The sequence below is a fragment of the Sarcophilus harrisii genome, chromosome 3, assembly GCF_902635505.1.
Source record: "Sarcophilus harrisii chromosome 3, mSarHar1.11, whole genome shotgun sequence".
Taxonomy (NCBI): Eukaryota; Metazoa; Chordata; class Mammalia; order Dasyuromorphia; family Dasyuridae; genus Sarcophilus; species Sarcophilus harrisii.
This window is the reverse complement of record NC_045428.1, coordinates 293219463-293244697: the sequence shown is the minus strand read 5'-3', so window position 1 is coordinate 293244697 and position 25235 is coordinate 293219463. Positions and strand designations below refer to the sequence as shown.

Below are 25235 nucleotides of genomic sequence, written 5' to 3'. Positions count from 1 at the left end.
GGAGATTCCTTTGTATGTTTCCCGGAAAGCCTTTCCTTATAATAAATAGAGAAGAAAAATTAAGAAAAAAAATTTAGTCAAACTAAACAACATAATGAAAAATTCTGATATATGCAGCATTTCATACTTATACCTCCCCACCTTTGCAAAAAAGTGAGAAGATATCATATTTCTTCCTTGGGGCCAAGATTGGTTATTATAATTTGGCAGCATTAAGTTGGTATTTTGTTGTTTTAATTATTGTAGTCATTATGTTTATTATTTCCTGGTTCTGGTTTACTTGATTTTGGTTCAATTTATAGATGTCTTCCAAACTTCTCTATATTCATCATTTCTTGTAGCATAATACTATCCTATTACATCCATGTGCCATAATTTATCTTGCGTTTCCAGTTTTATACTATTATATTTTAGAATATTTAGAGTCCTTGTTTTTTTGTCATTGGAATATTTGCCTAGAAGTGAAATCTCTGGGTAAAAAGTATGAACATTTTTACTTTTCCCATAATTTCAAGTTGTTATACAGAATAGTGAACCAATTTACAGCTCCACCAGTAATACATTTTTCCATTATCTTCCCAGTATTGATTCTTCCAGTCTTTTATTATCTTTTCCAATTTGCTAAGCATGAGATAATAAGACACCTCAGTGTTGGTTTAATTTGAATTTCTCTTGTTGTTTTGATTTGGAGCATTCTTTAATATGGTTGTTAATAGTGTGTAGTTCTCTTGAGAGATACTTGAACATATTCTTTTGCTAGATGACATTTGAACAGTATTAGGTTAATAAAGTATTTTATGTAACTATTATGTCACTTGATGCTTACAGTCTGGGAGATGAGTACAGTGATATGCTGCAGCCAATTCTAGCTGGATTATAAGAGCTAAATTTTTAGTGTGAGCATTTACTCTTAAGAAACTGGGAAATGCTACAGATTGGGTTTTGATTTGTTTTTCTGATTAAACATAGGAAAGTGATGGAGAAAATGTTAATGCATATTAAGCTTACACTTAAAAAGATGTCAGAGCTCTTTTTTCAGAGCTTCCAGTATATTCATACTATAAAAGATATTATTAGAATGTTGGGAGGAGCATCATGGAGAAAGGAAATTAAAAAAAAAAAGGGAAGGGCTAAAATTAGGCTTCACTATATAATGTTGCTAGGGATGATTTATAGGAAGCATCACTTTAGGAACTTAATAAGATTTTAGACAACTTTATTTATGAATGCTTTCTTTCCATTTTATAAACTATAAAAATGCAACATATTACAGCAGGTAGAGTTAGAAAGACCTGGGTACAAGTCCTACCTTTAGTACATATTACTGTCATTTAATAATATTTAATAAAACATTAAAAATAAAGTCACTTACTAATAATTGCTAACATTTGTATAATCCTTGAAGGTTTGCAAAATGCTTTATGTATATTATCTCATTTGGTCCTCCCAGCCCAATGGGTTAGGTGCTATTATGATTCCTATTTTACAACTGAGGAGATAAAAGCAGATGGAATTTAAGTGACTTGCCTAGGTTTACATAGTTAGAAGTGTCCAAAGCACAATTTGAACTTGGGTTTGCATGATTTAAGATCCACTTTTTCCATAGTAACATTTAGCTGTCCAATCTCTCTGTGCCCTATAGAACTCTCTAAGCCTATACCTGATAGAACCATTGCAGATTGGTACTGATAGGCAGTTTTTTTAAATTGGAAAATTTGAAATAACATGTCTGGACAAAAACAAAAACAAAACAAAGTAATTTAAACAACCTGGGAAAGACTTTAAAAAACTGCAGTATTTGCTTTGAAAGAGAACTGTGTGTTACTACTGAACTTATATCCCAAAGAGATTTTAAAGAAGGGAAAAGGACCTGTATATGCAAGGATGTTTGTGGCAGCCCTCTTTGTAGTGGCCAGAAACTGGAAACTGAGTGGATGCCCATCAATTGGAGAATGACTGAACAAATTGTGGTATGTGAATATTATGGAATATTTTTGTTCTGTAAGAAATGACCAGCAGGATGATTTCAGAAAGGCCTGGAGAGACTTACATGAACTGATGCTGAGTGAAATGAGCTGGACCAGGAGATCATTATATACTTCAACAACAATACTATATGATGATCAATTCTGATGGAGATGGCCCTCTTCAACAATGAGATGAACCAAATCAGTTCCAATAAAGCAGTAATGAATTCAACCAGCTACACCCAGCGAAAGAACTCTGGGAGACAACGATGAACCACTACATAGAATTCCCAATCCCTCTATTTTTGTCCACCTGCATTTTTTATTTCCTTCACAGGCTAATTGTACAATATTTCAAAGTCTGATTCTTTTTGTACAGCAAAATAACTGTTTAGACATGTATACATATATTGTATTTAATTTATACTTTAACATATTTAACATGTATTGGTCAACTTGCCATCTGGGGGAAGGGGTGGAGGGAAGGAGGGAAAAGTTGGAACAAAAGGTTTTGCAATTGTCAATGCTGAAAAATTACCCATGCATATATCTTGCAAATAAAAAGCTATAATAATAATAAAAAACCTAGAAAAATAAAAAAAGAAAGAGAACTATTATATATATATATATAAAATTATATTATAGAAATGATATAGAGATGAGAGTTAGTTGTTCATGGGACCTATTGAGAAATCTCTATCTGCAAAAGTACTTTTCCTCAAAGCATAATTTGTAAATGTATTTGAAGCTGAGTGATCAAACTTGGTCATTTCTCCCAAAGAGGGAGAACAGAAAGAGGTGTAGGGAACACAACAATAGAAAGAGTGATTTATAAAGCCATAGCTGATACTACTGAGCATCAAAGTAATTGTAAGAGACTTGTCTGTGTTTCTGGCCTTCTGGCTGGTATAATCAAAGGGGACAAGAGTCTTCTAATCTCAGGAGGGATGTATATATAGAAAGGCATCCAACTTCTTTTATTTTTTCCTCACTATAAAACAATGTAAATCCCAACATTCAGGGGTCATGTAGGTCCATCCGCAGTCCTAGAAGAGTTGGAATCCCTTAAGTGCTGAATCATGTTTTTTATCAGGATCAAAGGAACCTGTCTATGTTACAAGCTGACACATGTCCTCTTCCTAGTCTAATGCTTTTCCTGAAATTGCTCTAAGTAATGGTAATGGAGTCTATAATTTCTTTACCTTTATCCATTTCTAAATTTTAGGAGGAAAATGTTGGAGTTATAATTTCATTCAATATCTCCTTATTTTTATCTTTTCTTATATTATAGTATTGAATTTGAGTTTAACTCTAACTGGCTGATAGTCTAACTTTTCAGACACAGATAATTCTGAGAATGACTTCCACATGAGTTAATACTTATTTTCCTGTCTATTAATTTATATTGAGTTCATTTCTTGTTTTATGTTGTTCATCTTTTAATATTCTAGAACATTCTGGCTCTCTTCCAAAACAAAATAGTCATATATGTTGTAATCACATGTGACAGATATGATTGCATTTTTGGTTTTGTTTAGCTTTTTTTTTTTTTAACAGAAGGGTTCTATTACAGGGGAGGTAAAATGGTGGGGTAGATAGGAAATTATATAAAAAAGAAAAAAAAGAAATCAAATTTAAAAAACCAAAATATTTGTATCATATGAAGTTTCTGAGTAACCTTTAATATGTTGAACTATTTTGTTTCTTAAACCTGAACCACATTTTCTAACATTTCTAACACATTTTCTAACATATCCTATATATACCTGACATTGAATTCATTAAATACCAAGTATATGTTGATTAGATTTGAAGGTTTCTGTCATGATTTTTGTATTTTTTCTCTATCTTTTCATTCTTGGTAATTGATGTTCCATATACTGGAACTGTCTCCCATGGTAACTTACTTTGTTTATGTCAAATTCATCATTGAATGCTCCAAGTTAGGATGATGAAGGAAGCTGTGAAATGATGATTCTTATTGTTTTGGGGCACTTTTGATAGCTTCCTTGTTGGACTCTTAATGGAGAACCTGGGTATCATATTTCATTTAGTGGCAATTTTTTTGAGATCTCTAGTTTCATTCATGACAAGCACATCAATATCAATATTGTGCCACAAGTACAAAGAATGAAATAATCCCTGCTTGCAATAGCTCTGCAAAGCTGAAAGGTGACCACCTCCTTCCCGTAGCCTCCAGCTTTCCTCTTGTTCATTATACCCTTATTCCAATTCCTCCTCCTAGCCTTGTTCTTAACAATTAAAGGATTCTTCTGCTAGCCCTGGTATATCCCTTTAATAATACACCAATCTCCTTTTTTGGGGGGCAGGTGCAAAAACCTCACATTTAGAATCAGTGATAAATAAACTGATATTTATAAATGGTGGTATCATTAAAGTTTCAGTAGTGTCAACAGAGCACAGCAAAAGTTTTGTTCATTGCTGGCTGTATAGCCCCAACAATGTCTAGTCATGGTACAAAGAATCTAGAGCAAGATAGAAAATAAGAATATAGATCAACAGTGTGAGATTCATCTAGCATGGGAGGTAGGGGAGACCTGCTGAAGCCAGTTGGTTTGTGAGATGAGTTGCAGCAGAGACAAAGGCAATCTTTATATGAGTGCAGGCAGACATAGTACCAGGTAAGTTGGGTCAGAAGAGAGTAAAACTGAATATTGGCTTTGAGAAGCAGGTCCAAGATTGTAGTCATTGTAGGTAAACATACGAAATATAGTTAAATAATGTGACAGGCACATAGCAATCAATCTATTAAGTATTTATGAAGTATTTTTAATGCCAGGCACTTTGCTAGGCTCTGGGGATGCAAGTACAAAGAATGAAATAATTCCTGCATTCTAAAGGGCTGAAAGGTAACCATTCCCTTTGCCCCAAACTCACTGCTCTCCCCTTGTTCATTATACTGGTACCTCAATTCTTCCTCCCAGCCTTCTTCTTGACAATGAAAGGATTTTTCTACTAGCCCTGGTCCCTGACACAATTTGTTTATCTCAAGTACACCTTAATGATGGGGATTTCATAGCAACTTCATGGCTTTTTGTAGACTGATGGGTGTCCATAGGAGTGAAAGAATTGTGATAAACTTCCCATATGTTTTGTTTCCCCAACTCAGTTATAAGCCACAGAGGAACCTTATCTGAGATTTTTTTTACATTGCTTCCAGTACTTGTCACAGTGCTTTATTCAGAGAAGATACCCAATAAATACTTCCTGAATGATTGAAAACGTTGTAATCTTGTCATTTTTCTTCCATTTCCATGATGACCCTAAAAGTAGGGATAATAGCATCTACCTCACATTTGTTGTGGTGAGGATCAAATAAGTAAATGTATGTGAAGAATTTTTGCCTTAATGTGCTATTATAAATGCTAGCTGTTATTATTGTATACATTTGCATTTCATATTGGTTTTAGAATACTTAAAATTTTATAATTATTTTTGAATATAGATAACTCTAGTCTCTACTCTGAAGTATTTTCTATCTATACATAGCCCTCTTTGAGAAGAAAGAAATTATTTTAAAGGCAGAGAGAATACTCTTACTTCCTGCTGTCTGTTAAACTGGAAAATATCTTCTTAATACTAGTTTAAATGTTATTCCTACCCCCATCCCATTCCTCATCCCTTAGTGTAGATAGCTTTATTTTTTGTTCTACAATTCTATTTAAACCATATTATCCAAGCAGCAAATTGAGGGCCAAGAGCTAGGTAGAATGAATAACCTCTTAAGACAAACATTTCAAATTTTCATTTTCTTCCTATCAGTTTCTAGCATGGATCAAGACAAAGAATCAGAAAGACCATATTATACAGATTCCGATGACGATGAATTCCAAACAGAGTGGGAAGAATCTGAAGAAGCTTCTGAAAGAGCTGACTACGCACCAGACCGTAGGAGTAGAGGGATTGGGTTTGGGAGTGGAGTGGCACATTGTGGAGTAGTATAGATAAATATTACTATTGTTACATCAATTCCCTTTGTGACTTTGAGTACATCCTGATCAATTTGCTCTGTAGAGAAGTGAATTATCATGAACTAATACAAAAATCAATAACAATAGCTTACATTTATGTAATGCTTTAAGGTTTGCAAAGTTCTTTAGATTATTATCTATTGTGATCCCCACAACAGCCTTGGGAATATAAATACTATTATTATTCCCATTTTACAGAAGAGAAAACTAAAGGGTCCCGTAGCTATTAAGCGTCTGAAGCTACATTTGAATTCAGCTCTTCCTGATCTTAGGTTCAGGCTCTCTCTAAGGTACAAGCCTTAAGAACAACCATGGAAGACTGGTGATGATTGCAGAAAAAATATTCTGTTTCATGTTGATGTTCCCTAAAATATCCTAATCTCCCAGTTCTTCATATCCCATGATCTTTTCCACTCTACAATAATGATATTCACTTCTATGACTTCAAGTATCACCTCTATGTTATATGTAAAAGTAGGGATAATAGCATCTACTTCACATGGTTGTGGTGAGGATCAAATAAGTAAATGTATGTGCAGAATTTTTGCCTTAATGTGCTATTATAAATGCTAGCTATTATTATTGTCTCTAATCACTCTGTCTTCTTCACTGTCTTTCAGTTGTCTTCTAATATGGGTGCTCTCCAAGGTTCTGTCCTTGGCCTTTTCTCTTTTTTCTATTCTTTCCCTTGGCAATATCATTCACTCTAAGGGCTTCAACTACAGTTCTATCCATATTCCAGTCCCACTATGCCTTCAGATCTAACCTGTTCTTTGAGTTTTAGACCTGTTATCTCCACCTTATTACACTCAACAAAATCCAAACCATGATTATTACTTTTATCCCTAAATCTGATCCTCCTCACTTCAATATTTATGTCAGTACACCTGGGATTCCATGCTCAAATTTTTGTATTGCCTTCCCTCTTCTTCATGTTCAATGAGACAGAAGAATATATTGATCATTAATTGTTGAATATTCAGAATGCACAGTGATGCAAGTGCCAGAAATACTAAAAAGAAGAGAACTAGGTTTATGGAGAAAAATAAAATATACTTTTGATTATGTTGAGTTTAAGATGACAGGCATGTCCAGATGGAAGTAACCTGAAGGCAGTCAGAGATGTGGATCTCAAGGTCAGACCAAAGATGAAAAAATGTATCTATAATAGCACATTAAAGCAAAAATTCTTTATATACATTTACTCATTTAATCTTCACCAGAACCTTGTGAGGTAGATGCTATTATTATCCCTATTTTTACAAATGAGGAAATTGAGGCACAATGAAATTAATAGTTTAAAACTGCACTGACTTTTGGGACACTTTGCATTTAATTTCTGAGAGCTTAATGTTGCAAATTTCCAACTTATATCAAGTAATTTGCACTATAAAAAGTCTAAGTCCTAACATGTAGTTAACATTTAAAAAATTTTTTTAATAATAGCTTTTTATGTTCAAATACATGCAAAGATAGTTTTCAACATTCACCTTTATAAAACCCATGCTCCAAATTTTTCTTCCTTACTCTCCTCCCCACCTAGACAGCAAGTAATCCAATATAGGTTAAATATAAAATTCTTCTACACATATTTCCACATTTATCATACTGTACAAGAAAAAACAGATCAAAAAGGGAAAAAAATGAGAAAGAAAAAAACAACAAAAAGTGAAAATACTATGTTGTGATCTACATTTAGTTCCCATAGTCCTGTTTCTGGATGCAGATGGCTCTTTCCATCACAAGTCTATTGCAGTTGGCCTGAATCACCTCATTTTTAACACTTTTTAAAATGACTTTATTCAAGGAGTTAAAAATGAAAAATATTAACAAGTAGATAGATGATATCACATGAAGAAATATAAACACTTAAATGAAAATTTTACAAATGATCTCTGAAATCAGGAAGAGAGAGTTCAAAAATAACTTCAGATACCCATTAACTGTATGGTCCTGAACAAATCACTTAACTGCTGCTTGCCTCAGCTTCTTCCATCTATAAAATGGGGATAATAACATCTTTCTCTCAAAATTGTTGTGAGGCTCAAATGTGAAAATGGTTTGAACTTTTCATAATTCCTAGCACACAGTGCTATATAATTTTATTATATATGCATATATAATAAAGTTGTTGCTATTATCATTATTATCATAAAACCCAGTGTAGCCTGATTTTCAGGCTTGGGCCTTATCACATGTGAGATTGTGAAGGTACTATGTGTGTTCTGGTAAGATTTTCTGAGGGCTCCTAGATTTTTTTATCCTCAATTATTATTTCATCTTTCAGAATCTGAATTTTCTGAAGATCAAATGCTTGAAGAAGCAGAAGCTGAAGAAGCAGTGAAGAAAATTTCAGAGAGCTTCTTCTATGATTCTGCTCAGGTGTTTTCAGTTCCTTTTGTAACCCCAGACTCCACCATACCTTTAAATCTCCTCACATTGATGTATCCTGTCTAGCTGAAAATGTATAAAGATAGAGGTGTTTCCATTTGTTGAATACTTTTTTTTTTTGAGGCAATCAGGGTAAATTGACTTGCCCAATTTCATGCAGGTAGTGTCTGAGGCTGGATTTGAATTCAGGTCTTTCCTGACTCTATGGGCCTGTGCTCTCTCATTGTGCCATCTAGATGCCCCCTTTTGTTAAATACTTTTTAAAAAGTGGCTTGCTAATTAGGGAATTTTAGTCAGGGCACATGGTTAAAATTTGTATTGAATAATTATTTTGCCATAGAGAAAAATAGAGTGAACAAAATCCACTAATTACATAATTGGGATAGTCTTTGTGTGCTTTGCTTTGAGGGGAACTAAAAGGTCCTCTTCCTTACCTTATACTTTCTAAACTGTTGCTGAACTACTGGGCCTAAGATTCTCACTATGTTTTTAAGGTATTGAAAGCCATTTCTAAAATATAGATATCTTTTCTGGGAGGTTTAACATATTATAACCATTTCTAGTAAGAAATGTGTTAGTAAAAATGTATGGAGAACCAGAAAGACCTGGATTCTAGGTTAATTATGTCACCAATTTGTGACCAATTAAATCACATTTCTTCTCTGATATTCCCTCAATACCTTATCTGGAAAGGGAAGGGGCTGTGTCAGATGAGTGCTTTCAGCTTTATGATTAGAAGTAAGAACTCATACTCCATGTCAAAATACTAAACCCCACCTGCCACCATTCCCCAGTCATCAAGGTGGGGATGAACAAAAGACCTCAACATCCAAGGACATTATTAGATTGTCTTATTGTGCCCTCCCATTGCTGACTTGTCACCCTGAAGCAAAGTCTGTTTTCTCCACATTCTCAAAAGAAAATTTTTGAGTCTTAAAACCCTAGCCCCCATTTTTCAGTTTTTTTTTTTAGCTTTACATCATTATAGTCTATATATAGTCAAAAGGAAAATTTGTGCTAGAATCTCTAGGTGTCCATTTCACCACCATATTTAGAAAGTTTTGGGCTTCAAACCTTCAGGACCAGCTTCCAGATGTCTTAGTCAAGTTTCCTGACAAGGTTTCCACAAGGTGGTCAGCATTAGTCAAAGAGAATGTTTGAGATTGAGACCAGAAGAAAAGTTCTTAGCATAGCACATCAGGTACCTCCCTTGAAACATCTTTCTTATTCTTCAAGGGGGCCTTAAACCAATGCGTTTATCTTCACTTTTTTTCTTAATCCTTGTAGAAAGTGTTCTTTCATTCAACCTTTGCAAAACACACCCTTTTCCCATTCCTCTAATCAGTCTCCATTCAGCCTTTCCTTTTCCTCTCTTCTCTGTCTTTTAAAAGTAAACAATCTGATTTGAAAGTATTTGACTGTTCTAAACTAAAGACTAATCACTTCAGAGGGAATTCAGTAAAATTTACTTTGTGCAAACTTACATGAAGCCAAGACATAGAAACTCAATTAAAAAGAAGTCTCCTTTTCCCCCTTTCCCTTCCCTTCCCTTTTTATTTTCTTTACTTCCCCTCCTTTTTTTCTTTTTCTTTTTATTTATATATGAAAAAACTTAGGCCCATGATTTAATCATTTGGCTAAAGTCAAATATGTGTGAGAGAGAAGAGCAAGAATTTGAATCCAGATCCCCTGATGCCATATGCAAATCTCTTTTCATTTTATCATGCTATATTGGGACTGTGTTATCTTCAGGGCATCTCCAAAATCAAGATTTAGGTTTGGGTGGGAATAATGATTTAAGAACTAAATATAGACAATGAACAAACTGAAGTGATATTTAGAGATGCAAGTCTGGAGAGATAATCAAGGCAAGGAAACTGTTGGTGAAAAAATCTAGATCTCTGTTTTAGTCCTATCACAGAAACTACTCCAGCTGCAGGCAGACCTAAATAGCCTGGTTTGAGAAATGCACCTACCAGCCCAAAAACAATTTTAGAAAGTGAGCCCAAATCTCCACATAGCCTGATAACATTACTTGAGACAGTGGAAGCTTTTGAGGAAAAAAAAAGGACCAGAAGCAGGGGATTCTAACAAGTCAAAAAGAGTGTTGCCTATGCTATAAATGAAGGCAAAAAGCAGATATGGTAGAGTGATAGATGATGGTATAGATGATAGGAAATTTAACAACATACCTTGTCTTCAGGTACTCAGTGGTGACTATGGAGGCTCAAATTAACTATGGTATTATATATAATGGAAGTGCTGTAGGCTCTCCAGAACAAATTGTTTACTTGTGGAAAAGTCAAGACTACTGAAGACCCTCAGATATTGACCTCTGTGAGTTAGCTGAAGCTGTGAATGATTCTTTTGATAGTTGTTCAGGTCCTGTTACCTAATTCTAAGAATGAGAAGGTTACAGAGTGCAGGCCATTTTCTAGAGATCTAGAATGGCTTATAAAACAGGCTATAAGATGGTTTGTATATGTGTACCAGGAAGCCAGCAATATACCCCTGCATATAATGGTAACCCTGTTGACATTCATAAACCTCAACCAAGATGTTGAGAACATCCAAGATCTCCATTTGTAAATAATAAAAACACTTAAATTTCTTTAGCCCCATATGCACATACTTTATAGACCTAGGCCATGTTGCCAACCTATGCCAAATGCAGCAAATACTCTTTTTGCTGAAGATTATTGCACTGAAGGGCAGCAAGGTGACAGAGTGGTTAAAGTGCTGGGCCTGGAGTTAGGAAGATGAATTTTTCTGACTTCAAATCTGGCATGATACATTTACAGTGGTATGACCTTGGGCAAATAACAAATCTGTCTTCCTTAATTTCATCATTTATAAAATGAGCTAGAGAAGGCAATAGGAAACCACTCCAGTATCTTTGCGAAGACCCCAGATGGGTCATAAAGAGTAAAACACAACTGTAATATGGCTGAATAACACAGATTGCAAAGTTTCATATGAAAGCAGTAGTTTAAAAACGTTGCTGTTGATATGTTGAGTCCTGTGATAGATTCCAGTCGGAGGAAGGGTAGTAGAACTAGTATAGGTTAAGAGAAGCCATAAATGAGTCAGAAAAACTCCAACCAGAAAATAAAGGCTATTTTCTGGAAACAAAACTGCATATCAGGTTGGGTCACCAAAAATTTCTAAAGAAAGCTGCTGAAGAGAAGTAACATTAGATGATAAAAGAGTAAAAGAGCTAGATCACTTTGAGATTCATTCCCTAAAGGAGATTATTGTTTAAACCAACAAACAAAAAAACCATGTATTGGTAGCTTTTGTTCACTTTGACTCCAAAGAATCTACCGACTCTGAGATAGGACTCTCAGGTTCTACTTGTGAAAACTTGCATTGAAAAAAAGATTTTTATATGAAATCACCCCCTCTCCAATAGAATATATGTGTGAAATTTTATACAGTTGGAAATGGTAATTTTTATCTGAATAAGCACCTTGCTTTCTATCAGTAACAGAATAATAAAAGAAGATGTTGCAGATCAGGAGAGGGAGACAGAAGTGAAATTGGTTATTTCTTTCACTGCCACTATTTTTACTCAACTCAATGTGACTATTTCATGATTCAGAGTAACCTTACAGGACTTTTACTGGGTTGGTATTTGAAAATAACTGTGACAAACTGGTAATACAGTTTTCTTCTAGGATGTTACAAAAGGATACATGAGGATTTCATGAAGAAAAATACATAGAGGGAGGTAATGAGAATTTCATGAATTTAGCATGTCTGGGAGCAGGTGACAGAACATTGGAACTCCTGAACTATCTGCACAGTGACATTATTTTAAGAATAGCTACTATTAAATGTTGTAGTTATAACAATCATGTTGTTGAGGACCAAGGATGCTTTTTGTTGGATGACCCTGAACCATCCAGGTGACCTAATCATAGTTCTTAGGACATATTTATGTCTTGTTAACCTCCAGCACTAAGTAACAATGGACTACATGAGGAAGAAAGGGTACAGCAACCTGAGAGGCAGCCGGGTCTGTATTCAGGAGAACATTTTCTAGGGTAGCTACCTAATATAATCCTTTTGGAATTTGTGGATAATGATGCATTTAGTGGGAATTATACCCCAAACCCTTCAAATTCAATCATTAGTAAATTGATTCTGTGGTTTTGAATGTGTAGGCAAATAGATTCTTGCTGATCCTTTATGGCATGTTTGAAGCTAGAAACTGAGTATTATATGCTCCTGGTGAATCACACTGAACATTCTGAGGACTACATTATTTTCATCTTTGACTTACCTCCTGATTAGTAATTGTTGGATCATTAATTGTTTATCGAATCAGGAAATCTGAATGCAGAAAAATATTTTGCCAATGCCCTCAATGACCCATAATCTCCTTCATGTATGACTACCAAACAGAAGTTGGTTTCATCTCTGCTGGTTTTGTAATCTTCCTATTTCCTGTGCTGGTTAGCTTTAGGTTCAGTTTATTAGAACTAACACAGGCTTATTTGATTCATGCTTCCTCATATCTATATATATCTATACATATCTATATATCTATATATATCTCCACATCTGCTGCTGCCTTTTGCTATATATTAAACGACCACCTAAAAAGTCCTGCTTTGGGGTCAGCACTGGCTGCCTCCCTCCCTTTAAGCATATTGGTGATTGATAGGCAGCTGTGGTTCTGATTATGTCCATATGAACCATGACATCAAATACATGTTGTGTGCAGCAACAATAAATGCTTTTATAATCAACACTCTATGATAGGTTTTAATTTTCTGTGTGTGCAAAGTCCATTGTTCCGTATCATCATCATTTTCAATCTCAAGAGGTAGACCTTTGAGATGACTGGATTTAATCTATACCATTTTGGCAAAATGGTATATAAATTGTGTCACATCTACCTCACCACTCTTGTATCGCTGTTGAGAATAAGGGTGTATGTAAATCTACTGCCTTAACTGAATCTGGGCAAAATAATTTGGGCAAATCCCTGCTTTGTACTTTGTCCAGAAGAGGACATGCTACATAGATATAGGGACCGCCGTTAAAGTTTTACTACAGGATTTTATTTATATTATCCAGATGTCAAATAAAAATTCTTTAGGGCCCTAAAAATCTATATGGGTTTCTCCAATTGCCTAGGTCTTTCAAGAAAGACTTCAGAGTCATAAGGTTTGGATATCAAGACACTTGGAGTAGGAATTCTTGTATTGCTTGGGATGTTTTTCTCAGATTAAAAGAACTGGGATGACAGATGGATCTTTTAATTCCTCTTGGGATTTCCTGAACCCAGTTGGGATATATTATAATGAAATAAATCATACTTGGTCATGGGATGACCTTAGTTTTGATGATTTTTATTGACAAACCGTAGTTCAAAGGGGAGGGGTGTCTCCAGCATACTATTAGACCAAGGCTATGAACTTCATTGGAATTCTATCCCTCCCTGACTATTTATTAATTAGACCAGAGTAAAAGTAGTGTCAGTGTTAGCATTATCTACTCAATATGAGAAAGCATTTTTACCTGATGTCCATTCTACCTCCTCACAATTATATAAACCACAGACTAAGAGTTTTTCCAGTTGCTCAGCTATAGTATTTGAGAATCAAGAGGGTTACCAGTGTATGCTTGAGGCTGAGATGTGTTGCTGCATACTCTTACTCCCACATAAAGCTGCTTATAGTTTCTTCCCCAAGCCACTATAGATCCATAAAGCCTGAATAGCCTCTGTGACATTTTTACCTTTAGGATTAGTTAATAGAGTTAGAGGACTGTTGATAGCTCTCATTTGTAGCCTTAGCTAACTCACAATGATGAACATTTTTTTCTGAAGATTTGATCCTTCCACAAGTAAACAATCTATTTGGAGAACCAGGAGTATTTGAACTATAGTACCATGGCCAATATCTTTCTTCATGCTCATCATTGAACAGTGTGACATTTTAACCATGAACTATTACTTTTTTAAATGTATTTTATTTTTCTAAATACAAAGATAGTTATTAACATTCACCTCTGCAAAACCTTATACTCCAAAATTTTCTTCCTCCTTCCTCCCCCTTCCCTTTCCAAGACACCAAGCAATCCAATATAGGTTAAAACAAAGTGCAGTTCTTCTACACATACATATACAGTGTATACATCATGCTATGCAAGAAAAGTCAAATCAAAAGAGAAATAATCATGAGAAAGAAAAAAAAAGCAAATAAAAAAGGTGAAAATACTGTGCTTTGATCTACATTCAGTCTCCATAGTTTTTCTCTCTGGGTGTAGATGGTACTTTCCATCCCAAGTCTATTGAAATTGGCTTTAATTGTTCATTGTTGAAAAGATCAATGTCTATCACAGTTGATCATCACGATCTACTTCTTACATTTGTGACATGTTTGTCTAGATTAGGGCACATTCCTTTTTGAGACATTTTGAAAGTTTCAGCTTCTGGGCATCTCATGAGCTTCTTCAGCCTCAAATAGGCTCACTACCTGTAATTGTCTTTGGGTGCAATGGGGTGAGTTCCCCACACCACTATTTTATTTATAAATTACATTTTTAAATTAATCAAATCCATCTTCTTCTCCTCATACTTCCTACCTCACATTGAAAAGGAAAGAAAAACAAAGGCCTTGGAACAAATTTGTATAGTCAAGAAAAACAAATTCATTGACAATATCTGAAAAATAATAACTCAGCCTTTGCTTTGAATCCATTACCTTTCTCTCAGGAGGTGAGTGGCATTTCAAAGTATTTTCTTTAGGTTTGCTTACAGTAGGATGCTTTCAGAGATGGGATTATAAACAAAGATTTAGATTTTTTTTTTTAACCATCTCTCCCTAGTCAATAATCTCTAAAACCACTTCATTGTCTAAAATCTTCACTACCCAAACCTAAACTTTGATTCTACATTCTATTAAAATTACACAAGGTAGTCCCACACAAGCCTAGTATATTGGAAAAAGTGTTAGACATACCAGTAATAGATTGGATATTTATTCTTCTACCTCCTACCCATATGACCTTGAATAAATCACCTAATTCCCTGAGTTTCTTTCAGTTTCTTCATTTATAAAATGAAAGGATTGGAATAGATGACTTCTGAGCTCCCTTCTGGCTATAAATCTATGATCCTCTGACCATGCAATTTTGAAAGTTAAAAATGATTTTGCCAAACAAAAGTTGAGTTCAGAGAGACAGAGAGAGAGAGAGAGACATAGAGTGAGAGAGAGGAGAGAAGGAGACAGAGAAAAAGGGAACAAAACTCATTATAACATTACATTAATTCTTCAAAAATTGACTGGCTTAAATTCCCTTTAACGCATTTCATCAGTCAAGTACTTTCCCCTCATTTTCAGTGCTTTTTTGAGAGACAAAAGGAAGGGGTGGGGAGAGAGGCCAATTATTGAACAATTTGAAGGACCAGAGCTCAGAGCTCAGATGGGGTTTTGCAAAGACTGAATAAAAGTCTTTGTCCCTGAAGGTGATAAATCAGGAAGGGATGTGAGTGTGCAAACTAATGGCAAATTTCCTTGAAAAGATGGAAGGAAACTGTTTGAAAGAAGACACCTGGCATGGTAAGATCACAACTTATTCTTCTTGTCTCAAAGATTCCTTTTGAGACGTGTTGTCAGCCAAGAAGAATTTGACAAAGCTGAAACTTGACAAAGCATTGAGGTACAATGGAAACTTGGAAAGGCAGTAGTGCTTTGGCATTCAAATCTTCCTTCTATCTTTGGATATAATGATGGACACTGGAAAGCAGGCAGGCTCAAAAATTTTTCTCCCAGTCTTAAGAGTGTAAAGGGGATTAGTTTCAAAGTATGTAGACAATAGGTCTTACTCGAAAGATTTGTAGATAATGGTGATATTATTAGTGAAGGGAGTGAAGTGAATATAGTGAAGTAATTCCTTCATTGAAGAAATGGCCTGTCCATTCTCATCTGAGGTGAAGGCAATGATGTCACATGGTAAGTAAGTCTAGGGGTGGAGTGAGGGCCAATGATATCCTCAGGAGAAATTGGTGAGACAATTAATGATGCCACTGGGCAAGTTTGGTTTAACTTTTAGGGATAGTTGTAGAAAGAACAACATTTTGACAGATGTTATAATTTTTTTACTACTATGATTTCTCCCACATTATGGAAGCTGACACAGTTTTAGAGAAAGAAAGGAAAATTTACTCATTTATTATCTGAAGAGACTTTTAATTTTATGATTAAAAAATTGAAGTTTTTTTTTTTTTAAGGTGAATTCAAGATGACTTGGGGAAACAAAAAAAAAGGTGAAAAAGTATCAGTAGTAAGATTTTTTTCTACCTAGAAACAAAACAAACTAAAAAAAATTTTTTTTAGCACCATTAAATAAAATCTAATGAATGTTAAGGCAAAGATCAACCAGGCTGTTTTATTTTTATTTAGCAAAGGGAATAATTTATCCATTTCTCTTCTTAACCTATTTATTAGAAGGGTGACTTGCCTATCTTGGCACTTGTATTTTCCTTGACAGTTTTGCTTTAGACATTCCTTTGGTTATGACTCCACCAGACGATCCAATCTGCATCTTCTGGACAGTCAAACTCTTGCTTATGTAGCTGGCAACCAGTTAGTCTTCTTGGATTTAAGAAACCATGAGCAGAGTTACCTCCGGAGCTCCAGTGGTAGAGGAATTGGTGCTGTTGCGGTATAGTTTTTTGTAACTTTTGGGGGTGGAAGGATACTCATAATTATTTGAATCCTTTAAACAACTGCTATTGTCTCTTATAATTCAAATCAAATCAACAAACATTAATTAAGTTCCTACTACTGGGCAGCGAAGTGGTGTATTAAACAGCGTTGAGTCTGGAATAAGGAAGACTCATCTTCCTGAGTTCAAATCTGACCTCAGACAATTACTAACTCTGTAATCCTGGGCAAGTCACTTAACCCTGTTTGCCTTATTGTAAAGTGAACTAGAGAGGCAAAATGGCAAACCACTCCAGTATCTTTGCCAAGAAAATCTCAAATGGGGTCATGAGTCAGAACTGAGTAAAAAATGATTGAACAACAACTATTCATCAGGCACTATGCTATTATTAAGCTTTTATTCTATGTCAGGGACTGTGCAAAATTCTTCACAGCAAGGAGGGGGTTGAAGTGAGAGAGAGAGGAAAAGAAAGAGAGAAAGAGAGAAGGAAGAAGGGAGGGGAATGGAAGGGAGGGAGAAAAAGAGAACAGTGGCAAACAAGTTTGAACAAGTTGTGGGATATGATTGTGATGGAATACTATTGTTCTATAAGAAATGATGAGCAGGTTGATTTTAGAAAAACTGGCACAAAATAATGAAGAGTAAAATGAGCAGAACTGAGAGAATGTTGTGTCCAGGAACAGAAATATTATTTACAACTTTGAGTGAGTAAGTCATTTGGACTCTTATAAATACCCAAATTAACTACAAAGGACATAGGAAAGATGTTATCTGTATCCAGAGAAGGAAATATATATGCACAATGAGATATATATGTATATGTGTGTAGATGTTATGTGAAAATATAGAGACATATATGTGTGTATACACTCATTTATATATTTGTGTAGTCACTACCAATATATAGTCATTTCTGGGGCGGGGGAGAAGAAAAAAAATACATAACTTTATCATATATTTATTAGAAATAGCAAGTTGTACATAATAGATTTGCAGTTTTCTGTCCCTGTTATGCACTTTCTGTGCAGTTTTTCTGTGTTCATCAGTATTGTATACCAATTTCATGATGGCATGTTTGCATGGATGATAAATGAAGGATGCTGTCATGCTACCAAAGTAGAGGGTTGGTGTGAGACTTTTTGTTCACAGATAATTGCGCATTCAGTGAAGCTTCTGATGATGAGATGCAATATAGAGTATGGGTTTGATTCTCTGCCACTTGTGCTAATTTTGATCTGAAAATCAACATTAAGAAAACAGAAGTCCTGCACCAGCCAGCACAGCACCATCCATACATGGAACCATTGTTCACAGTAAATGGAAAAACTTTGGACGCTTTGGATAAGTTTTAACTTACCTTGACAATATAATTTCCAAGAATGTCCACTTAGAAGATGAGGTTGTTGTTTGAATTACTAAAGCTAGCTAAGCATTTGGAAAGTCCCTAAAGAAAGTGTTGGAAAAAAGAAGTATTGTGAGTCCTTTGGAATTTTCTTAGATTCTTAGATTGTTTGCTGAAAAGAGCTAAGTTATTCATAGGTGATCATCACACAATAATGTTGTTACTTTGTACAACATTCTCCTAGTTTTGTTCATTTAAAATCACTTTGCATCACTCCATGTAAGTCTTTACAGGTTTTTCTGAAATTCACTTGTTCATCATTTCTTACATATACCACAGCTTATTCAACCATTCTTCAACTGATGGGCATTTCCTCAATTTCCAATTCTTTGCCAAAAAAAAAAAAGAAATATTTTTGTACATATAGGTCTTTTTCCCTTTTTTCTTTTTGATCTCTTGGGGATACAAACTTAGTAGTGTTATTGTTGGATCAGAGAATATGCAATTTGCCCCTTGGGCATAGAAGAACCTTAAGTTTCTAGGTGCTCATTCTGGACAAGAAGGTGGTACCCCCATTGTTACAAATGTCTTTTATTTTTTTCTGGATTTTTTCTGGTTTCTTCAGAAACCTAGAATTTTTATGCTAATATCTATTAGTTCTAGCATTAGCTTTGGTGCTTTGTTTTATATCCAGTTGAATACCAGCTGTGTCTTCTTCATTCAGCTTGTTTTTATTTGTCTGGAAAAGGAAAATTTGTCAGAAGTGGTGTTTTGGTAAAGAAGAATATTTAAAGGGACTAATCCCTTAGCCAACATGTATTGAAACCTACATTTTTACATAGAAAAATTTAACTTCACCTAGATATTGGGTCACCTTATACTTCAATGTCATATAGCATTTAGTTAAACCACTAACTACTCCCATCTATTTGCATAAAAGAACATATGTCAGCATGGTTGGCTATATGTCTAAGATAAAACTTCAAGCTAATACAACTTTAAAATCACTGTGTTCATTATTGCTAACAAATATTTATGAAATGCCTATTTTTGTGCATGATCCTATAATTAAACCTCAAGTTGAGTGGAATTACTAATGTATTAAAGTGACAATTGCATATAGAAGAATCTGATTCTGGTGAATTAATGATTTTTTTTTTTACAGGTCCACCCAGACAAAACATACTTTTTAGTAGCTGAGAAAGGAACCTATCCAAATGTTATCATCTATGATTATCCTCTCCTAAGGCCCTACAGAATTCTCCGGGGTAAGTTCAGTGGAACTTTAAGCAGAACCCTGATCTAAATATTAAAGGTTACAGAATATGGCAGGAAATTTAATATTTTGCCCTTAAGTATATTGCCTTTCATTCCCAACACAGGATGTCCAGAATTCTGTAGTTTGACTTTGAAATACATCTACAGAAAAGTTTTAGTCCTACTTTCTATGTCCCTGCTACCTTGTTCCTCTTCTGTATAAGCTGATGTATTGGTTCAGTGAATGCAACCAAAATCTATGTTTTCCCAAATAAAACACAGTACTCTTCTAATAAAAGTGAATCCTATAATGCTTTCCAAAGCCACAGACAATGATTCAGATTATATCCAATTCTGGATAATACTTGATATTTTCCTCTTTCTCTTTCAAAAGAGATAATATTTGTAAAGTGCATAAGATATCTGGCATATAGTAGGTGATGAATAAATGCTAGTTTCTCTTCTCTAGTATCAATAATCAAAAATATGATTAATATGGTCATTAGGGAGATCCTGAATAAAAATGACATGAATACAAATAATTTTCCTGGTGATATAGTATAAAAATATTTAAGCTGTTTTTTCCTAATTACTATTCATTCTTCCAGGGGGAACTGAGGAAGCCTATGCATTTGCAAGTTTTAATTTTACTGGATTGTTGCTGGCTACTGTGGGTAGCTCTCCTGATTATACAATAACAGTGTGGAACTGGAAAGAAGAACAGCCAATGCTGAGGACAAAAGCATTTTCCCAGGATGTTTATAAGGTCACCTTCAACCCTGAAAATGAAGAACAACTTACCACAGCAGGATCAGGTCATATCAAGTAGGTTAAGTGCCCAATACATCTAGCTCTCTGGGAAGGCCTTGGGAAAGCTTCATTGAACTGGGATTTATTTTTCCAGTTAATCTTTGGATTATTTTAAAATGTCTTATTTTTCCTGCTAACAGGCAACGTGACTTTTAAAATTAGTCTTAGAATGTCATGGCAAGAAGTCATCTAATTAGTTCTTTATCTTCAAGGAAGTCTTTACCAGCTAAAATGTTTATTGATTACATTTATTAAATGTCTATGAGCCATGCACTGTGCTAAGCACTAGAGATACAAAAAGTGATATAAATAATCCCGAACCTCAAGTAGCTTGCCTCACAACAGAGTATACAACATATACCTACATATATGTGTGTGTGTGTATGTGTGTGTGTGTGTGTTGTGTGTGTGTGTGTGTGTAAAATATATGCTCAATAAGTACAAGGTCTTGTTGAGAGAGGGCACACTAGCAGTTGGGGGATCAAGGAAGGTGACATAGAGAAAACAATGCTTGAGCAGAGACTTGAAGGAAACCAGGAATTATGGGAAATAATGGGGAAGAGGGAATATATTCCAGGCACAATCAACTATTGCAAAGTCACTAAAACAAGTTATATATGGGAAATAATGTGTTTAGTAAGGTGGTTCTGCAGAATGTATAGTGAGGAGAATGTGTAAGGAACCTGGAAAGTAAAGAAGGGACTAGTTTGTGAAGAGACTTAAATTCCAAATAAAGGAACTTCTATGTAATTTTAGAGGCAACAGGAGAAATAGGAATTTTCTGAGTGAAGGTGGGGAGGTAATTACATCTATTCTTTTTTTTTTTTTTTTATTACATCTATTCTTTAGGAAAAAACAATTTTTTTAGGAGAAATCAGTATAGAGGATGGGTTGGAGAGAGAAGAGGTTTGATCTAGGGAGGTCAAATAGGAAGCTGTCATGATAGTCTAGGTGAGAGATGATGAAGTGTGCTGTCCAGCAAGTCGAGAGAATAAATTTGAGAGATCCAGTGTCATAAGTCGACAACATTTTGGCAACTGAGTTGATATGTGAGATAAGATTGAGGAATCAAAGATGAAGGTCTGGAAGGAATCTATAACTAAATAAGGAAGTTCATAAAAGGGATGAGTTTGAGAAAAGGGTAAAGTTGAGTTTTGTTAGATGAGTTCTGTTTTCAGCATATTGCATTCGAGGTACTTATGTATATCTAGTTAGAAATGTCCAGTGGTAGAGTGTGAATCCAGGGCTCAGGAGAAAGACTTAGGCAAGAGAGGTAGGTCTGGGAGTCATCTACAAAGAGATGATCATTGAACCCAACCCATGGTGGTTGGTGAGCTTTCCTAGTGAGAGGGCAGAGAGAAAAGAGAAAAGGGTAGAGTTTTGGACACTCTTTTAATATCCAGGAAAGAAAAGGTCAGAAAAATGGGAAAACCAGTCTCTATCAATGCCACAAAAACACAAAGAACAGTAAGTATCCTGGAGCAGAGGGTGGTCAGCAGTCAATAAAGATTTATTAAGCACCTAATGTATGTCAGGGATTGTGCTAAATGCTAAGAATGTAAAAAGAGCCAATAGACAGTCCTTGCCTTTAAAGAACTCACAGAAGGGAGGATCTTGGGAAGATGGTGGAGCAGGTTGGTAAATTTCAAGCTCTCCAGATTTTCCCTACAAACATTTTTGCGTCTCAGGATTTTGCATCTACCCCCCCATGCAAACATGGGTGGGGGTAGAGATTGAGAAGAGTTGGGGTAGAACAGGGGTTCTCCTGATACAACCCAAGAAATTCTGAAGGGCTGGGGGAGGGGGGTGTTAACCTGTCTGAAGTGCAAATACTTTTGGGCTAGCTCAGCAGAAATACCTAGTGAGGATCCTTGGGGATAGCTGGGTGTGGCTGGAGCCTCAGCAGGAACCACAGAGACTTTCACCTGCTGGACTGTTTCTGGAGTCAGAACCCTGGGAAGAGTGAACCTTGACTGATTGGGAATGCCAGGCCATGCTGCTGAGACAAGGCCCTGGGGAAGAAGGAACCAGCCCCGGGTGAATGCAGAGGCATGGGGGTAGGGGCATTGCTGACTGTGGGCACTTGCAGGAGGATGTCCTCTTGGTCTGGGGTTCCTGGTCAGAAGGGAGAACTAAAGGGAAGCTTCCATAATTTTAAATGAGAAAAAAATGGACATTCAAAGAACTTGTAGATTTTCAGGACTTTCTATCAATGAAACTGAACTTAATGGAAAATTTAACAAATATGAGCCAATATGAAAGATCAGTTTTAAGTAATTTAACATGAATACACTGTTTAAACATGGACAAATTATACATATATACATATTTTTATATATGTATATATGTTGTATCTTTAAGATTCACATCAACAGTAGGGTAACTCAAAAAAGGGTGGCAGTTAAGGTAAAAATAGTAATCATGTTATATAAATGAGGTGCTGAGGAAGAATAGACACAGAGGCATTAGAGGGGAGAGGAAGGCTCGTTTTCTGAAAACCCACTCACATCAGTAATGGGTTCAATAGGCAATGTGACATATATACCATGAAGGGTAGAGATAGCATTTTCCAAAATCTATAAAGAAATAATGGGGGAAAGGATGGGTGGATGGGGAAGAAAAGGGTGAAGGAAGAAGACAAGAAAGGAATCCTTGGGTGGGGGAGGTTAAGAAATAGCAAGGCAAGTTATGGAACAGAATCAAAGAAGCAGCAGGGATAAGAAAGATGTGTGTATGCATGTATGTGTGGGGGTAAGTATGTGTATGTATATATATCTACATATGTATACATAAATAGATCTTTTCTTAACTCTAGCTTACTTGGAGGTGGGGGAGGGAATGAAAGGGGAAAAAAGAATAAAGTAAATAAGGTGCACAGCAGAGAACTGAAGAATAATTTACAAGGAAGTAAAAAAAGGACATTCATGAATATAATTTCTTCTACTAATATATATATTCTTTCTTGATCTTTCTTGATTTGTTGTTATATATTTTGAATCCTCCCTGATGTTCTGCTGGGCACATGACAATGTTCTCTTTTGTTTTGTATTTGTTTTCTGTTTTACTTTTTTCTTACTCTCTTTTTTCAAATAAAATAAATTTTTTTAAAAAACCTCACAATCTAATTGGGGATGAAAACAAATTAATATATACAAAGCTATCAGCAAAATAAATAGGAAACAAAAGAGAGGACTAGAATTGAGAGAGGTTGGGAAGATGGGATGTTAGTTGGAATTTGAAACTAGGAAAGGCAGAGATGGGAAAGGAGGACATTACAAACATGAGGGAAAGCCAGAGAAAATGCCTGGAACTAACAAGAATGTCTTGTTCAGGAGTTTCTCCCTCAATGGCCAGGAGACTAGAGTCACTGAATGGAAGACTACATAGTGAAGAATAAGTGTAAGGCTTTTTAAGAATAAGGGAGAGATGACCATATTTATAATTAACCCTAAGAGCTAAGAAAAAGATAAAGGAAATGAAAACTTCTAGAAGAATAGAAAGAGTATCATATTCTTAGAGATTTGTTTGAAGTTAAAGGGGTTGGGGAAATCAAGTTACTAGGGGAAAAAAGAAGAAAAGTTATGAGGAACCAAAAATATCAAGAAGATTGACGGGTCAGACCAAGGCTACTATTAGCTTAGAATACAGAAAAATCTGCCTAAGAAATTTCTGTGGATTGAATGTAGGAAGGCAGATAGGTAACAGTGAAAATTTGGAATTTGCATCAGAAGATTTGAGTTCAGATCTCAATTCTGCCATTTATTACCTGTGGGACTTTGAGCAATCCTCTTAATCTTTTTGGACTTGAACTATCTAAATGCTAAAGTTCCTTTCCATTTCCAGTTTTTATCATTTAATGGATACCAACTGAATACAGAAGCTTCAGGAGGCTTTGAGGAATTCAGCTTATACTTGAAATCAAAAGATCAGGTTGAGAGCTCCAGCAGAAATAGATCTTGATCCTGCAGGGACTAAGAAATGGAGTCAATGGCTCCGTTTTGGAAGATGGAAGTAGAATGAGTGAGTGAGAAGAATGCAAGGCATTGAGGGAAAAAAAAACCAGAAACTGGAAGAATGATTAAGCAGTGGATGATGGAAAGGAATTTCTTTGGTTTTTAAAATCTAAATTAGTAACTAATTTTATTGAATAAATGGAAACTAGATACCGGTAAATCTTCTAATCTGTATAATTTATACTCTGAATTTTACTGGAAATATTATAGAAATAGATATGCAATATAATTAATTACTTGTACATTTGACATACATACATACATACATACATACATTTGACAAAGCAATATAGGGGTATACCAAAAGGAAGTGACTGTCCTCTCAATTACCTTTGTGATAGAAATATTATCTCTCTATATATTTTTCTATTTGGGGGGGGGGTATCTTCCTCTTCCCAAGAAATTCCAAACATGTAGTTTTTGAAAAAGAAAATCACTTCTTCCCAACTTTTTGAATATCATGGAATGATTGTGAAAAATTCCAGAGAAATAGTAGAGAGAGTGTGGAGAAAAGATATCAGCCTCATGACATTCAGGAGAAAATTACAGCAGTAAATATAAAGGCTATTTAAACAACAGAATTGATTAGTAGTGACAATAATCAGATTGTCGTTGAAGAGTTGTCTCAATCTTGCATTTATCTAGTCATCTTTTATGGTCTTAATTTATATGTGGTCTTAATTTTTTATTTTTTTTTTTAGAGGAGAGCCTTTTAAACTTTTGGTTCTAAAGTCAAACTCTTTTTTGTAATCAACAAATAATAGAAAGTAGAGTTTTATTG

At 35.1% G+C, this 25235-nt stretch overlaps 1 protein-coding gene across 2 annotated transcripts in view; it reads left to right on the top strand.

The window, feature by feature from the left end:
- The window catches only part of CFAP44 (cilia and flagella associated protein 44), a 122825-nt gene that overhangs the window by 11185 nt on the left and 86405 nt on the right, over window positions 1–25235 (top strand). For both annotated transcript variants that reach the window (XM_031959667.1, XM_031959668.1), the window contains exons 2-6: window positions 5751–5876; window positions 8247–8403; window positions 16867–17029; window positions 19540–19642; window positions 20240–20456. In XM_031959667.1, coding sequence (XP_031815527.1) covers window positions 5759–5876; window positions 8247–8403; window positions 16867–17029; window positions 19540–19642; window positions 20240–20456 — 758 coding nt within the window. In that variant the 5' untranslated portion in view covers window positions 5751–5758. The remainder of the gene's footprint in view (window positions 1–5750; window positions 5877–8246; window positions 8404–16866; window positions 17030–19539; window positions 19643–20239; window positions 20457–25235) is intronic.